Source organism: Carassius auratus, chromosome 20, assembly GCF_003368295.1.
Source record: "Carassius auratus strain Wakin chromosome 20, ASM336829v1, whole genome shotgun sequence".
Classification (NCBI taxonomy): Eukaryota; Metazoa; Chordata; class Actinopteri; order Cypriniformes; family Cyprinidae; genus Carassius; species Carassius auratus.
In genome coordinates, this window is record NC_039262.1 from 22,399,756 (window position 1) to 22,414,886 (window position 15,131).

The window sequence follows — 15,131 nt, forward strand, 5'->3', positions numbered from 1 at the left end:
ATGTGCTAGCGTTTTCGACTCATTCATTACACATAACATCCTGATGTCACGTGTCGTTACGGGACCTTTAGGGGTTGTGTTTGAACGCACTCACAAATCCCGGGTAATCACTGGCAGTGTGAAAGTGCAAAATCTAGCGACCCGGGAACAATTGCCATGACACATTACCCATGTATTTTCTGGAATCGCCGTGTGAAAGGGGCTTTACTGTGACAGAGCATTAAAGGGTTAGTTCACCCAAGAATTAACATTTGTCCACGTTCTTCTCACCCTCAAAGCATCCTATGTGTATGTGACTTTCTTCTTTCAGAATAATCCCCCCAAAATTGTCCTTGCTCTTCCAAGCCTTTCATTGGGGTAAGTGGGTGTTTGTTGTCAACTGTTCAGAAGACGTGAAATAAAGTGCACGCATCTGTAATAAAACGTCCCTCACACTCCAGGGGGTGAATAAAGGCCCCCTCTAGCGAATCCAATGCGTTTTTTTAAAAGATAAATATCCAGATTAATTTTTTTCTAACACCTCGCCTGTGCCTCTGGGAAATGTACGAGCACAGGAGGAGGTTTTCTTTACAAATCCTCATTTTGTGCTCCTAATTCATGACTAGCATTTTGTTTTGTTCGCTCTCCACGCTCGTCACTAACCACACAGTGCTGACGAACTACGACATCCGTCTACATGTCTTCCGGTTCCCCACAGTCAGCAGAAGAAAAAAAAAAAAGAAGAATATTTATCTTACAAAAACGCATGGATTTGCTATAGGGGGCATTTATTTACCCCCCGGAGCCGTGTGAGGGACGTTTTATTACAGATGTGCACACTTTATTTCACGTCTTCTGAGCAGTTGACAGCAAACACCCGCTTAGCCCCATTGAAAAGCTTGGAAGAGCAAGGACAACTGTTATATAACTTCGATTGGATTATTCTGAAAGAAGAAAGTCATACACACCTAGGATGCTTTGAGGGTGAGTAGAAGATGGACGCATTTTTATTCTCAGGTGAACTAACCCTTTAACCTTTTAGTGCCACTCAATAGATATTTCATTTCAGAACTGCTGTGATACAAAAACCGGTGTTATAAATCTTTGCTTGACTCATGTTCATCTGTTTCATATAAAACTTAAATGCACTATTACCGCCACTCACTTAGTCATTTCACTTTGAAATTACAGTGAAACAAAGGAGAAGCAATATGTTATCATTCTGCAGACATGTCACCACAGGAACGGTTTTCCAATAAGCCTGGGTTGATAAAAAATGTATTTTCTGATTTATCAATAACATCCTGTTGGCCATATTCATTGCACCATCTGACATTTGGTTAGTGTAACCGCACCTTAAGACCGAGGAAAGTGTTAAATGCAGGTAACTTCAGTTTTGATTTATATATGTCCTCTGTTATGACGGACACATGAGGGCTTCACATTGTTCATCTCGACGAAACAATACACAGTATCAGACTAATTGTCAGTGTCCAGCTCTCGCGTGCTTACACACTCTACCAGACTTGCCAGAATGTGCAATAGTGTATAAATACATGGCAGGCACATGGTGTCATTACCTCTTAGTGTGTGGTATCAATGGCAGGACACTACACTAGTGCTAGTAAAGTCTCTCTACTAGCACCGAGTCTCTCTGCAATCAGTTCAAGGCAAACAGAGTGATTTGTCATGCCTTTCAACTATGCAGCAGCTCTAGTCTGACTTTCTGAGTTTCAGAAGAGACGCTTATTCACAGAAACTATATGTTTTACCCGTTTTTGTGAATAGATTTAATTGAGGAATAGCAAAATATGCCTTGCAACCCTGTTGAAAGATGATTTAGAGCTGGTTTGATGCTGGTCTAGCTGGTGGACCAGGTATAGCTTTGCTGTTCACCAGCAAAAAATACTACATAGGTTTGCCTACAAAGGCAAAATGCATGAACAACCTTTTATTTCCAAAACTTATTTAGTCCTGGAATCTGGACTTTTAGACTCTGATCTGTACAATTTGGCTCAACTATCATCAGATTCAAATGTATATATATTTTTTAATCTTAAATAAATGTATCTCGGTTGCTGTAGTTACTGCATTTGCAGCCGGAAATTGTAATTAGGCTGTGTTTTTTTTTTTTTTTTTTTTTTTACCCCCCGGAGGCGTGTGAGACTTTTTTTCTTTTTTTTTAATGGAAGGGTGCTTTTTATTTCACGTCTTTTGGACTGAAGCATTGCAACACCTGCTGACTGCAGTGATAGAGCTTGAAAGATCAAAGACACATTTTAACATAACTCTCATGCGATTCATCTGAAAGCAGATAATCATATACAGCTAGGATGCCTCGGGGGTGAATGAAACGCAGCCTAATTCTCATTTTTGGGTGAAGTAAGCCTTGAAGCTAGTTAAAAACGCCACTTCCCGCATCTAAACCACAACATGCTGGTGACCAGCAATGCTGCTTCGTTCAACATGGTTGCAGTTTATTTATTCACTACTTTTCCGGAGTATAGAGTTTCTTGACTATAAAATATTTTATAAAGTTGTGGCCAGTGTGTGCACGGATATATACAGTAAAGCCGCATTGCAGATGCATTACATCATTACAAAAAAAACTGCGCTGCCACTTTCAGTTTACTGACGTACTGCAGGGAAGCCCTTTAATAGGTTTTGTTCGTTTCCGATCCTCCTCTTTGAGGGTCAGCTCCTCCATAATGCAAAGACGGCTATTGTTCTATGAACAATGCTGTTATTTCTTTTACTGAAAATGTGAAACATTGTAAACAACTGTTTAAAAATACATTAAGACGTTTGAGAGGTCAAAATGGTGCTTTTGTCATAGAGGTGTGCTGGATAAATATAGGCTTAGATTGGTTTTACCGGGACAATCAACATGCATACAGTATACTCGCACTCATACAGAAACAATATGTTCAGTAGAGTATAGGCCTCACTGTCTGCCTTCCAAGTGGCATGATTACCTTTTTAAGAGAGAATATATGTATAATTGCTTATAATTACAAAATGAAAGATTATATCCTTTATCAGATGTTCTCTACCCCGCACTCCATTTTCATTTGTCCACCTATTCAAGGCTTCTCTGCAAAGAAATCACAGTATTATAGACAGCTGAATGAGTGTTCAGCTGTAGAAATTAAGTACAGATGTTTCGCTGCCTGTTCAGCAATAACCTGAGATCAGTGATCATGGCACAGACACAATTCGACATCCTTTCCTTGGTGAAAATAATGATTCTTTAGGATGTTGAGGTCTGTCTTTGGTGCTCCGTTGACTTTTCAGAGCGTGAGGTGGGATTCAAGGCAGTTTTGCTGTGTATTCACAGTTTTTGGTCAACCATAACCTTAGTATAAAAATATATTGGTCTTCGTTACTCATGGCTAATTTGTCAAGGGGAGGGATTTTCTCGTTTTTGTTTTGTTTTCCAGCACATCTGATGTAATGTGGTTTGAATAAGTGAGACCTCTCATAAATGGGCTATTAACAATGAGTTTTTGAGAATGGTTTGGCTTCAAACTTGTTTTGAATCATAAAATATATCAATAATAAGGATGAATCTAATGCCAAATATACATTGTTTATTTAGAGAAAAAAATACATATATTGATAAATGAATATATGCTTAATTTAAATAGTTTTTATTTGCTCTAACCCATGTTCATTTGAATTTTATCAAGATTATTTTATAGAGCTATGACAGCATGCAGGATCGTGAAAAAAAAATGAATGTATGATTTGATGTTTCATTGCTGTTAGTTGTTTTGGCATTTTACAAATAGTTTGGTATTTGTACAAATAATTTGCTTTTTTATTTTTAATTCACTGAGTCAAATTCACATATCTAAATATGAGATGTTGGGTTTTTTTTGCAGGTGAGGATTTTATGAAGGGTTTGGTCCTTCTCTGCTTTAGTTTTGCTTCAGTATTTTGCCTAATTTCAGATTTGATCAATCTGCCTCTTTGAAGAACTGAATATTAAGTATGATCATTTGTTGTACATAGAAATACTATTAAACTTTTTTGAAGAAAAGAAAGAATTTTGTGCTGCTCGTTTTCATTCGTCATTTGAATTGACTTTCAAGTGCTGGTGGATATTCTAGGTCCTTCACGTTTTCCAAACACCTCACATTGTTGTTTAAAATGAAGTATTTAACACTAAGATGATGGATGGCTTTATTTTTATTGATAAATTTCAAGATTGTCAAAAAGTTTAGATTGCAAAAGCAAACCAAAATTTTAAACCACAGGGAATCCATTGACATTTTCCTATGTTTTAGCTTCTGAAAGGCGCCACTTAAGTGCATTTTTATCAAAGTACTTTGAAAAGTTGTTCATGATGGTGATGGTGATGGGTAAAGAAGCAACCCACAGAGAATGCAAAGTGTAGCTACAATCCTCCCAGCTGCTGTCCTTGGATATACATCCCCATAGCCCACCATAATCATTGAAATAATGGCCCACCACCGACAAACTGGAATAGAAGAGAGTTTGGAAGAAACGTCTTCCTTTTCAGTGTAGTAGATAAGAGTCGAGAAGAATGATATTGCAACAGTAATGAAAAGAATAAGCAAACCCACCTCGCATTGGCAGTTCTTTAGAGTTTCTCCAAAAGGTCTCACTCCTTCTTAATGTTGATGAAGCTTTAGGACCCTGATTAACCGGAGAACCTGAACCACCTTCCCCATGTTGACCAGATGTTGGTTTCCCTCCCCATCCTCTTCATCCAAACTTTCAAAGGCCAGCGTCACATAGAAAGGCAAGATAGAAGCCCTGTCAATCATGTTCAGAGGGTTTCCCAAAAACATCCGTGTCTGAGGAGCTGCTATGACTCGCAGGACAAACTCCACTGAGAAGAAAATAATACAGATGAGCTCCAGAGAGCCCAGGACAGACTGTCGGATGCATACCTGAAATTCGGGCATACTGTGGATACACATGGCCACAATGGAGGTCAAAATGACCAGGACGGAAAACGCAGCTACACCTTTGGAACACTTGGAGTGATTGGGATCTTCAAAGGTTTGCCACATGAAGGTGCGCACATCTGAACACCACGTGCCTTCAAACCTCCTCAGGTCACTGCTCACAGCCGAGATCTCTCCAGACGACCCTGCATTACTAGACCGGCCAGACACATTCTGCTCCCGCTCATCTTTGCGCTCAAGGAACCATTCGAGACAGCAGGCTTCCTGATCCTGTTCACCAATGCCCCAGTATTCGATCTCCTGTCTGAAGCAGAAAACACAGAGCTCCTCCAAAGCATGAAAGGGTCCTGTACGGTAGAAGTTCAGAACACAGTGGAAGACTTGCGGGCTCCTGTCGAATTAGTATTCCTGCTCAGCGGGGCTGTAGCTGTCACAGTTCCAGGATTGTGGCATCGCTGCAGCACTGGATTAACTGATTAGCAGAACGCAGCACTCCACCTTGTGCTGGGTGCCTCCAACGTTGAGATCAAGGCCTTCCTCCCTGCCTTGATGGTGGAGAGCTTGCCCATACATCATGGTGGGACTGATTCATCAAATCTGGAAGTCTTGCCAATGATATACTTGCATTTTCTACTAAAACAACAGAAATGTGAATGTTAAGCAGATCAAAAACACAGAAAAGCACTGAATTAATGAAACTGAATAAATAAATGACCAGCATATAAACTCTAGATGAGATGCAATCTCCAATTTGCCAAAACTTAAAATAGTTATGAAATGCCTCGATATTATGTTGAAAAAAAAAAAAAACACCGGTAATTCACACAGATTCTTGAAAATTCAACAGTAACCTTTTTTGAAATGAAGTAACTGGTCATAGATTACGATATATCAGAATTATTTTAATTATATACAACAGCATTTAGAAAAATGGACTACTTAACTTCAACTATACTGTCAATGCTGTAAGCAAGACTGAAACATAACAACTTCAGGTGTATTGTATTATATTATATTATATTATATCATATCATATCATATCATATCATATTATATTATATTATATTATATTATATTATATTATTTTGGAACAACCCTTTCTAAAGAATAGGTTTGACTTTAAAAAATTTCCATGAGTAATGGTATTCTAGGGAACTGTGTGCTTCTAGATTTATAGCAGCTGTTTGGACAGGACCCTTTTCTATTCAAAATGACAATGCCTGTGTGTATATAAGGCAAGGTTCAAAAAGAAATGAGGGATTCAGTCAGTGTGGAAGAACTTGCCTGGTCTGCAGAAAGCTGATTATGTCCCAATCCCAGGTGAGTTTAGATGCAGACCTTGAGCCAAGAACTCAAACATCGATGACTTATACATACACATATGGACAGAAGTATTGAAACACTCCTTTCTTTAGAACAGAAAAAGGCTCCTTTTGAACCTTGTCTTAAAGGAATTGTCATATGTGACCCCAGTCATAAGAGTAATAGGGTAAGCTTTCCATTGATGTATGGTTTGTTAGGATTGGACAACATTTGGCCGAGATTCAACTATTTTAAAATCTGGAATCTGAGGGTGCAAAAAAAAAAAAAAAAAAAAAAAAAAAAAAAAAAAATAATATATATATATATATATATATATATATATATATATATATATATATATATATATATATATATATATATAATATATAATATATATATATATATATATATATATATATATATATATATATATATATATATATATATATATATAATATAAGAGAGAGAAATCTTAATAAATCTTAAAATATAAAGTCTACTGAAGATCACATACCCACCACGCGCCTCTTCATCGAAATCAAAATCATTTGAAAACTCTACAGAAACAGTCACTTTATCAATAATACATGGTAGCTATAGGCGCAAAGAGTCCGCGGTTTTCCGTTAACTTTTAAATCCAGGTCCACACCTAGCAAGGCGGAGAGTCCCGTCCACGAGCGCTGGAAGTCGCGCGAGCTGTTTTCCTCACCTGCGCGCAATACTGTGCAATCAGACGAAACGCGCACGAGACACTGTTCATTAATCACCTGCCGCTTAGGACGCTCGCGCGTTTCTGTAGAAGACAAAAGTAAACAACAACAAAAAAGAGATTTCATAATGGGATGCTTTGAGATAGGGTATGTTTTAGGATATGGAAATATGAGTGTTTGAATTCACCAAGAGATGTGTTGATTTGTTTATGATATTTGCAGGGCTTTATGGCTTATGGTCACTATAATAAGCATTCATGCAGATCCCTCAGCAGGTAAGCCATGCTGTGCGTTCCCTATTTTAAGTCATGTAATTTATTACTTAATGACACGTTTCTTGATTGCAGATGAAGTCCAAGGTGAATGTCTTGGAAATAGGGTACAGTTTACCCTCCCTGGTTCTTTGAGTGCAGGAGGTCCTTTAGAGCTTTATGCAGTCAGTAAGTTAATTATCTCATTGTTCGTGTGCCAATGAGTGTCATACACCCAGCTATCAATTCAGACCTTCTCTGGGTGTTTCAGATGACACACAGACAGTCCTTCTCACACCTCACCTGGCGGCTCAATGTGGCTATACACAGAAATCTGACCCTTTGGGGAACACGATAGTGTCAGCTTCCCTACAGAGTTGTTATGCAGAGAAGCAGGTTTGTGTCTTTTATAATTAAGCATTTCTTTAACCAGCTCTAGTTCAGGAGCTATAGCTCATTATGTAAATAATTAAGAAAATCTGAAAGTTGAAATGTGGGAGTGGATGTTTAATAAGGGAATTGGTTTATTTCTAAGTGCACATACCTTACCATTTTTCCAATAGGGTGACAATGAATTTAGAGTAGCCATGCAGTTTAAACCGTATGAATTCCCAACGCTATCTGAGAAAGTCTACGAAGTGTTCAAGTTCTGCAGTCACACCGTGTCTTCACGTGAGATTTTGTGTGAGACAAACTACATGGAGGCAAGTGATTGTTTTATTAAATGTCATTTTTTAACTTTTGATAAAAACGTGGACATTTCTGACATTATGTGTGGAGGTTACGCATTTCTCATCTAAATGGATAATGATCTAAGACTAGTAATCTAATGTGTCATTGGAAATGCAATGCATTGTGTTATTGCTGTTTTGTCAGGTATCTGTAAGAAATGCAATCCCAGAAATCAAGACCGCATCAGTCAAACAGCTGGTATGTATAATAATCTTTCTAGTGGTGCTTCAGTAAGCTGCTGGTGTCCATTTATACTACCTGAATGATGTCTAAATTTGTGTGTTTTAAGGAGTGTGTGCTGTTACTATTGCAAGCAATCACACTGGAATTATTTGCATAGTTTGAAAAATCTCACTAGTTGAATCTAAAACTGTGTAGTTACAAACAATATCGTATTCAGTGTTAGAAGGTACTTTTAAAAGAACTGATTTACAAAAGTGTTACTCCCTGAAAAGTCATTGCATCACTAGTTTCTTCTTATGGGAAGAAATGCATTACTTTTTCTCATCTGGCCAGGGCTTGTTTATTTTTAGATCTAAAAAAATATATATTTTTGGCACTTACATTATTGTATTTTGTTATTTATTATATATACATTTTCATAATTCTTGATAGATATTTTCATGTTTTTCTTTGATACTGAATCTTCTGTTGTTCCTCTTTAACAGCCCACAGTTATACCTAACTTGCAACTCTGGAGAATCCTACTCTACAGCCCTGAAGAGAAGTCTTTTGACAAAGAGACCCTTCAAGCGATGGGCTACAGTGTTCAGAGTTCTCCAACACGACTGGTCATGCGAAGCCCATACAACACGCTCGAAACCTTTCTCCAAAATGTATGAACAGTTTCATGTGCCAGCTTTAATTTTTCTGTAGTGCCTGAAGCATTTTTCCTTGCTAGGTTGACGATGTTGATATGATGGTGTTCAAATCGGTGGTCTTGTTCCGAGACCGCTGGATGATGGCTTTAGTCGAGTCGGCAGCTGCCTGTCCAATCAGTGAGATTTCATTCACACACTTATTTTGCCATTTTGGTGTTCTACAACTCATTGTGCTCTGATCTGACTCCAGGTGGAGCTTCATTTGTGGGTCAGATGATTTATTGGAGAGTTCCTCTGCACATAACTCCTTTGGTTTCCTTGGAAGTGGAGATCCTGGATGTGCACATGGGCATCAATGGCAGAAGGCTCACATCTGATGAGATGGAAAGCCATAACTATACCATGACTTTCAATGAGTCCCATGTAGTTGTTGAGATTCCTGTTGGGGCTTCTGATGGATACTACAAGGTGGAGTTGTCAATGGTTTTCTATTTTCCATTTAACTTGAAGATAATGAGCAAGACACATTTTTGTTAATTACAGAGTCACGTTCTTGAGGGCCAGTACCATGTCAGTTACACCATAGAACCCATGCTTGAGTTTCTGTGGAAGGAGGGCCAGGATGAGACCATGTATAAAGTCTTGTTCCCCATCACCACTCCTTTGACAGCATGGTCACCCCAAGTTACAGACTGTGAGTGTTGAATTTAGGGCAGAAAGGCTGATATTTTTGTATGCGTGCGTGTATGTGTGTAGAGAGATTAATTATTTTGTGATCAGACACTGAACTCGAGCTGAGGGTATTTGATGTGTTTCTGGGTTTCTTCCCACCTGATGTGGAGCTGCTGAATATCACCTTTGGCTCTGAAATGCTCACGGTCTCTGAGATTAATATTAAAGGCATTAACCTGGAAGAGCACAGCTTTCCGAATAACACCAAAGCCTTTGCTGTCCAGGTTCCCTTCTCTGAACCTCATGTGCAAATAAAGGTATGCATTTCACTTTTGTCCATGTAGCTGTCTTCCCAACTCCTGTGATTTGTCTTCAAATGCTTTCATTTGTAATGCAGACGTTTCGCCCTGATTTAAGAACCTACGTGCTCGATTTGGTCTTTGGTTTCGTCATCTTGCCTGAACACACAGCATTTTCACACTCCATGGTACTAGAAGCTTCTTCAGCTGACACTGGTAAGATCTTTAGGCTGCATTTACACTGCAGGTCTTTATGCCCAAATCTGATTTTCTGACTATATCCGATTTTTTTTGACGACCCGCTTACATCATCTTTTAAAAGTGTCCCTTATCCGATTTTTGCATTTACACTATACACTGCTGAAACTACCAAACGTTGACGTTCTGACCCGGAAAAGGAAGTAAAACAGCATGAAATACAGTGGATGCAGATGCAAATAAAATTATACAGTGTTTTGCTTTCTACAATATTTTGAAAAGTCAACAACATCAACAAAACATTGGTCTCGTACGGTGGAGAGAAAAGAGGAGCGCTTGTTGCAGCCTGGGCGAATTTTGCGCCTAAATAAGTCATGTGAGCTCAGTTGGTGGTGTCCACCTGAGTTGACGTCACTTTTTTTAATGACGTACGACTGTCTGCTTACATGGCACAAGCAAATGCACGTATCCAATTTATAACCACATATGAATGAGGCCTGAATCCGATCTGAGAACATCGGAATCCATGCGTTTTTTTCCTGCTTACGCGTTCACCGGTCATATCCGATCTGTGCCACATGAGAGGAATTGGGTCACCTGAACCATGCAGTGTAAATGGGCCTTAGACTGGAAAAGAGTGGAGCAAGGTCCTGCTCCTGGAGATCTCCCTTTATGCCAAGAGCTCAAATTTTGACTAGCTTGTGTGATCCAGGAGGTATATAAATACAACATTGTTGTTCTAGTGCCGCCTTATGGCTTCAACATTCAATCAGCATTGTCTGATGGGTAATCTTTTGCCAACCGTTGTCTGGGGTCGAGGGGCTACAGTAAACTATGCAGATCTCTAGGAGCAGAATTGCGCATAACTGGTTTGTGCTGATTTTTACCTTTTGTGTCTTTTTCTCTGCAGTCCTTCCACATGTAGGGGGAAGTTGCAACGAGGACAGTTTCAACATTTACATCATATATGGGAGCACCCCAAGTTCCCAAATAAAGATCCATCTGGGACATTTGGAGTTGAATGAAAAGATTTTACAGCAGTATGAGCATCATTCGAATGAAACCCATTTAGTACTCATCGTGCCATTCCTAGCACCAGTTGTGGCTTTTGAGGTATTCTTCAGATGTCCTGGGTTGCACTAATGATAAGCAAAGTCTGCCAGTCATAAGTGATGCCCACACATATACAAAGGCATAGTTTACCAAAACATTTAGGTTAACGTAATTTTTTTTTTTTTTTTTACGTTTTCTAATAATCTCTATGGACCATTCCCTACCACCTTCTTAATTCCCCTGACTGTTTTTAAAACTTTATTTTTCAAGTCTGTTCAGCTGACTGGAATCCTGGGAAGAATTGATGTGGAAATTTACGATTCGTTGAATAACTTGAGCTTTAATGAGTTCTCCCTTTCCTGCCCCTTTTTTGTAATCTTGTCAGGTTGGTTTGTATTTTACGTCGTAATGATGTCTTGTTGCCATTTTACGATTGTGAATCTCTTTGTTGTTGTGCCAGAGTGTTTTTCTAATGGAACAATAACTGTGGTGCTTCCCAAACTGGAATCGGTTCCACATCTTCTTCCCGGTGAACTCTCTCTAAGAGACCCATCCTGCAAACCCTCCTACAGTCAAGACTACTACGCTTATTTTCACTTTGGTGTCACCACTTGTGGAACCACGCGGAAGGTACAAGGGTGCTCGCATCAAATACCTTATTATAAGTAATAAAGTGACTTATTAACTCTTACCTTGTTCAGTTTGTTGAGGATACCATGATATACGAGAATGAAGTCACCTGGAAGAGAGATGCACCTTTTCCAGAGACGGTACTCCCCGACCAGGAATACAGGTTATCTACATAGATTAGTTTTTTTTTTCTTTCTCGTATATCAAGAGCCTCACAAATTTGTCCATTGAAACAAGCATGTAGTGTTTAAACCTGTAACTCTTAGGGTGCTTTCACACTAGCACTTTCGGTGTGCACCCGGGGTCGATTGATGTCAGAGTTCGGTTCGTTTGGATGATGTGAATGCTGTCTTCCGTACTCGGATGCGCACCCGTGAACCATACCCGAGTGCACTTAAAAATGGTGGTCTGGGGTATGCTTCATGTGAACTCTGGTACGGTTCACTGCTTATGTGAATGCAATCGTACCAAATCGCGGAAGTGACACCGCTTTTAATGACATTATTTGATGAAAATGTGTGTTTGTGTGTGTGTTTCACTCACTTTCCTAATGAGCGTGACTGACGCGCTGCAAGCAGAGAGCTGAACATATCATTTATGTTCGCCTTCAACGTTCTTTAGAGCATTTTCAGTACATTCGTAAGACAGACGCAAGTGCCGTTATGTACCGTAGCTTTATAAACGAACAGTTCAAAAACGCATAAAAGTGCAGAGAGTAATGTTATGCATTTAATAAATTTATGCATATAATATGAACACAGTCCAGCGGGGACAGGGGGAGGGGGGAGCAACTGAACTCTGGTTCCGACCAGGCAAGTGAACCAAGTGTGAAAACACCCTTACTGTTTAACCTTTTGCTAAACCAAATAAACCGACTATTAAAATATACATTACATTTTAATAAACTTGCACAGCAAAATGTCTGATGCCCAGTCCTGGTAAAAAAAAAAAAAATGGCCTGTTAGGTCTGCATTATCAGCAATTCACAGTATTTCATTATCAATAAAGTTGAGAAAATTCACTTGATATTTCAATGGGCAGATGTTTGTCCATTTGAAGGGATAAATTGACTTCAGTTTCCTTTATTGATGTAAGCTTAGTTATGCCTTTCTATATTGTTACCACAATAATTCAAGTTGTAAACATTAAGAACTTGAATGGTGAAGTACGACAATGACTGAAATGTAAATGAAGTCTGCTCTTTTCAAACAGGTTCACAGTATCCTGTGTTTATATCGCAAACGCCACCCAAAACATGATCTTACATGCGGTTTCACACTTAAAAGAGCAGCACACAGATGTTGGGAAGGGTGAACTCACTGTAAGCCTGAGGCTTTCCAAGGGTATGCAAACTACTTTTGCTAATGGTTTCTTTGTCCAGTGTTTTGTTTTTGGGAATGCCGTGCAATCATGAAGCATTTACATTAAGTCCGGGAACGCCCAATAAAGTAAATTGCATAGTTTATAAATACATGTTGACTTTTAATTACTTTGATAAACCAGGGTTGCAACATATTTTTTTTTTTTTTGCTAACTTGCTTACGTGCTTTCTTGCTAACTTGATTAAGACAAATGCCTGTTAGTCTGAGCAATGCATGGTTTAATTACACCCATCCAGATATGGTTTACCGGCTCTTCTATCATGACGGCGACTACCCAGTTTTAAAGTTTCTGAAACAGTCTCTATATTTTGAGGTGGGTATGGATCGCTCCAAGGACTCCAGGGCAGCAGTAGTCCTGGAAAACTGTTGGGCAACATTATCCAAGGACAAGGAATCCAAACCTAGATGGGATTTAATAGTTGATGGGTACGTTTGAAACATTGCATGCATTTGTGGAACATTTCTACTTGATGCAGGTTCTGATTCTTCATCTCGAACCAGATGTGCCAGCCCTAAAGTCCCTGAACAGACCATCTTCCATCCTGTAGTCGCAGATGACCGAGTGCACATCCCAGATCACTTCAGAAGATTTGAAGTTAAAACATCTGCGTGGAAGGAGGACGATGAGAGTTCTGAAAGTGAGGGTGACACCTCGGTCAGAAGGGTAAGTTGAAAGGTTTCCAGAATTTGTTGTTCTCATGTATTGTGGCTTGAACTGATAACCCTTTAACAGTTAATTTACTTTGCAAACGTAGGTTTTTGTCCATTGTGATGTCATTATTTGTCATGTCGATGACACTGCTGATGGAGGTTGCTACAAAGGGTGCCCAGAAGCTCTGAATCCGGATGGGAGCAGTTCGAATAGAGGTAACTATTTCAGTTCAGTCAGGTGAAAGTGCAGTTTCTCTTCTGTGACCGGTCTTACTCTTCCACAGTTCGCAGAAGTTCAGGCTTTTCAGAGGAAGCCCTGCAGCATGTGTCTATAGGCCCCATTCTGTTGATATGAACCTGTAAGTTTCAGATTTCCAGTTTATCGCAGGAAATGCACTTTGAGTAATTCTGAAGGCATCAACACAAGGAAACTTCTGGTTTTGAACACCACTTGGTGCAACATGGGACTCGAATGAGGTCATATATCTGATGCAGATGATGATGTGGACATTCTGCGTTGAATAACCCCTGCCTTGTGGAGTTTCCACGAATAGATGTCTGTAACGGACACTCTCCCGGTGCGATTACTAGATGCTGTGATTGTCCACACGATGGCGTCTCAAGTGCAATAAAGCGTTTTAACCCATTCAAAGTTGGGAGTTTGTTTCAGAAGATACACCACATAACAAAATAATTTAAGAATGCAGACATGGGAATCATATTTGACTGTTAAAAGAAAATTAATGGATCCATATAATGTTTTCTGGACCATTTAGATCAAAACAGATGTCAAATAAATGGTGAAAATCATTGATTTGTTTCTCCATATTTTTGGATGCATTTCTTATGAATCATTCTGATTATGAACTGAACAGTGTAGATATGAGCGGTGCAAACTTTAAGGCCAGCATATGACCTTTCTGCATGAAGATAATAATTATCTTTTAATAGCAAATATATTCTATTTGATTAAATGTTGACATTTATTGAATGTGAAACCTGGAAAGTACCTGTAAGCTGTGGCCAAACTGGTTCCTTACTGAATTTGTCTGACACAAAAATAAATGAATCTTGTATTGAATATTTAAATTTAGTTTTCTCTTTTTACATAAAAATCAAACAAATAAAGATTTATGAAATGTATCTTTTCGCAAAGTACCAACTGAATAAAATGTGATAATGTGCTTTCTGAAAAGCAAAAGTAAAAATAGGTTTTCTGTATGTAATATAGTATATATTTTATAAATATATTACTTAATAAAATTAATGTTTCCTGCAAAAGACCTTTCCAGACCTTTCATTGGTTAGCTCCATATATCCTGATGCAGAAGAGTGTGAGGACCTTGTTGTTGTTGTTTTTACAGAATCCTATTAAACACAATTCATAATTTGAAATGTGTTGTCATTTTTTATATATATCCATGTGGGAACTTGTGATTGTTCAGAATGGTTTAAGAGCGTTCACAGCACCAAAAGTGATCACACTGGTTAACACATACAGTATCTGGAGATGT

At 38.8% G+C, this 15,131-nt stretch overlaps 1 protein-coding gene and 1 pseudogene across 2 annotated transcripts; one reads left to right on the forward strand and one right to left on the reverse strand.

Annotated features, from left to right (window-relative positions):
• Positions 1-448: 448 nt before the first annotated feature.
• On the reverse strand, positions 449-5,654 carry LOC113121203 (potassium voltage-gated channel subfamily S member 3-like; annotated as a pseudogene).
• A 1,034-nt stretch (positions 5,655-6,688) lies between these two features.
• On the forward strand, positions 6,689-14,772 carry LOC113121204 (uncharacterized). 2 transcript variants are annotated; one of them, XM_026291487.1, is made up of 21 exons: positions 6,689-7,075; positions 7,151-7,203; positions 7,276-7,368; positions 7,451-7,575; positions 7,743-7,883; positions 8,056-8,109; positions 8,580-8,747; positions 8,813-8,909; positions 8,983-9,200; positions 9,276-9,426; positions 9,513-9,721; positions 9,802-9,919; positions 10,812-11,014; positions 11,225-11,339; positions 11,415-11,584; positions 11,656-11,747; positions 12,797-12,927; positions 13,203-13,392; positions 13,468-13,630; positions 13,722-13,833; positions 13,902-14,772. In XM_026291487.1, the coding sequence occupies exons 1-21, from the start codon at positions 7,056-7,058 to the stop codon at positions 13,970-13,972; spliced, it is 2,694 nt and encodes an 897-aa protein (XP_026147272.1). In that variant the 5' UTR covers positions 6,689-7,055; the 3' UTR covers positions 13,973-14,772. The 2 variants fall into 2 exon arrangements, with proteins under 2 accessions (XP_026147272.1, XP_026147273.1); XM_026291488.1 differs by lacking the exons at positions 13,722-13,833; positions 13,902-14,772 and having other exon boundaries at positions 13,280-13,392; positions 13,468-13,608.
• Positions 14,773-15,131: the final 359 nt, after the last annotated feature.

Coding starts and splice junctions, on each gene's coding strand:
- LOC113121204 (XM_026291487.1), top strand. CDS start 7,056: ATGGGATGCTTTGAGATAGG. Junction 9,201..9,275: donor CTTCTGATGGATACTACAAG/GTGGAGTTGTCA, acceptor TGTTAATTACAG/AGTCACGTTCTTGAGGGCCA. Junction 9,920..10,811: donor AGCTTCTTCAGCTGACACTG/GTAAGATCTTTA, acceptor TTTTCTCTGCAG/TCCTTCCACATGTAGGGGGA.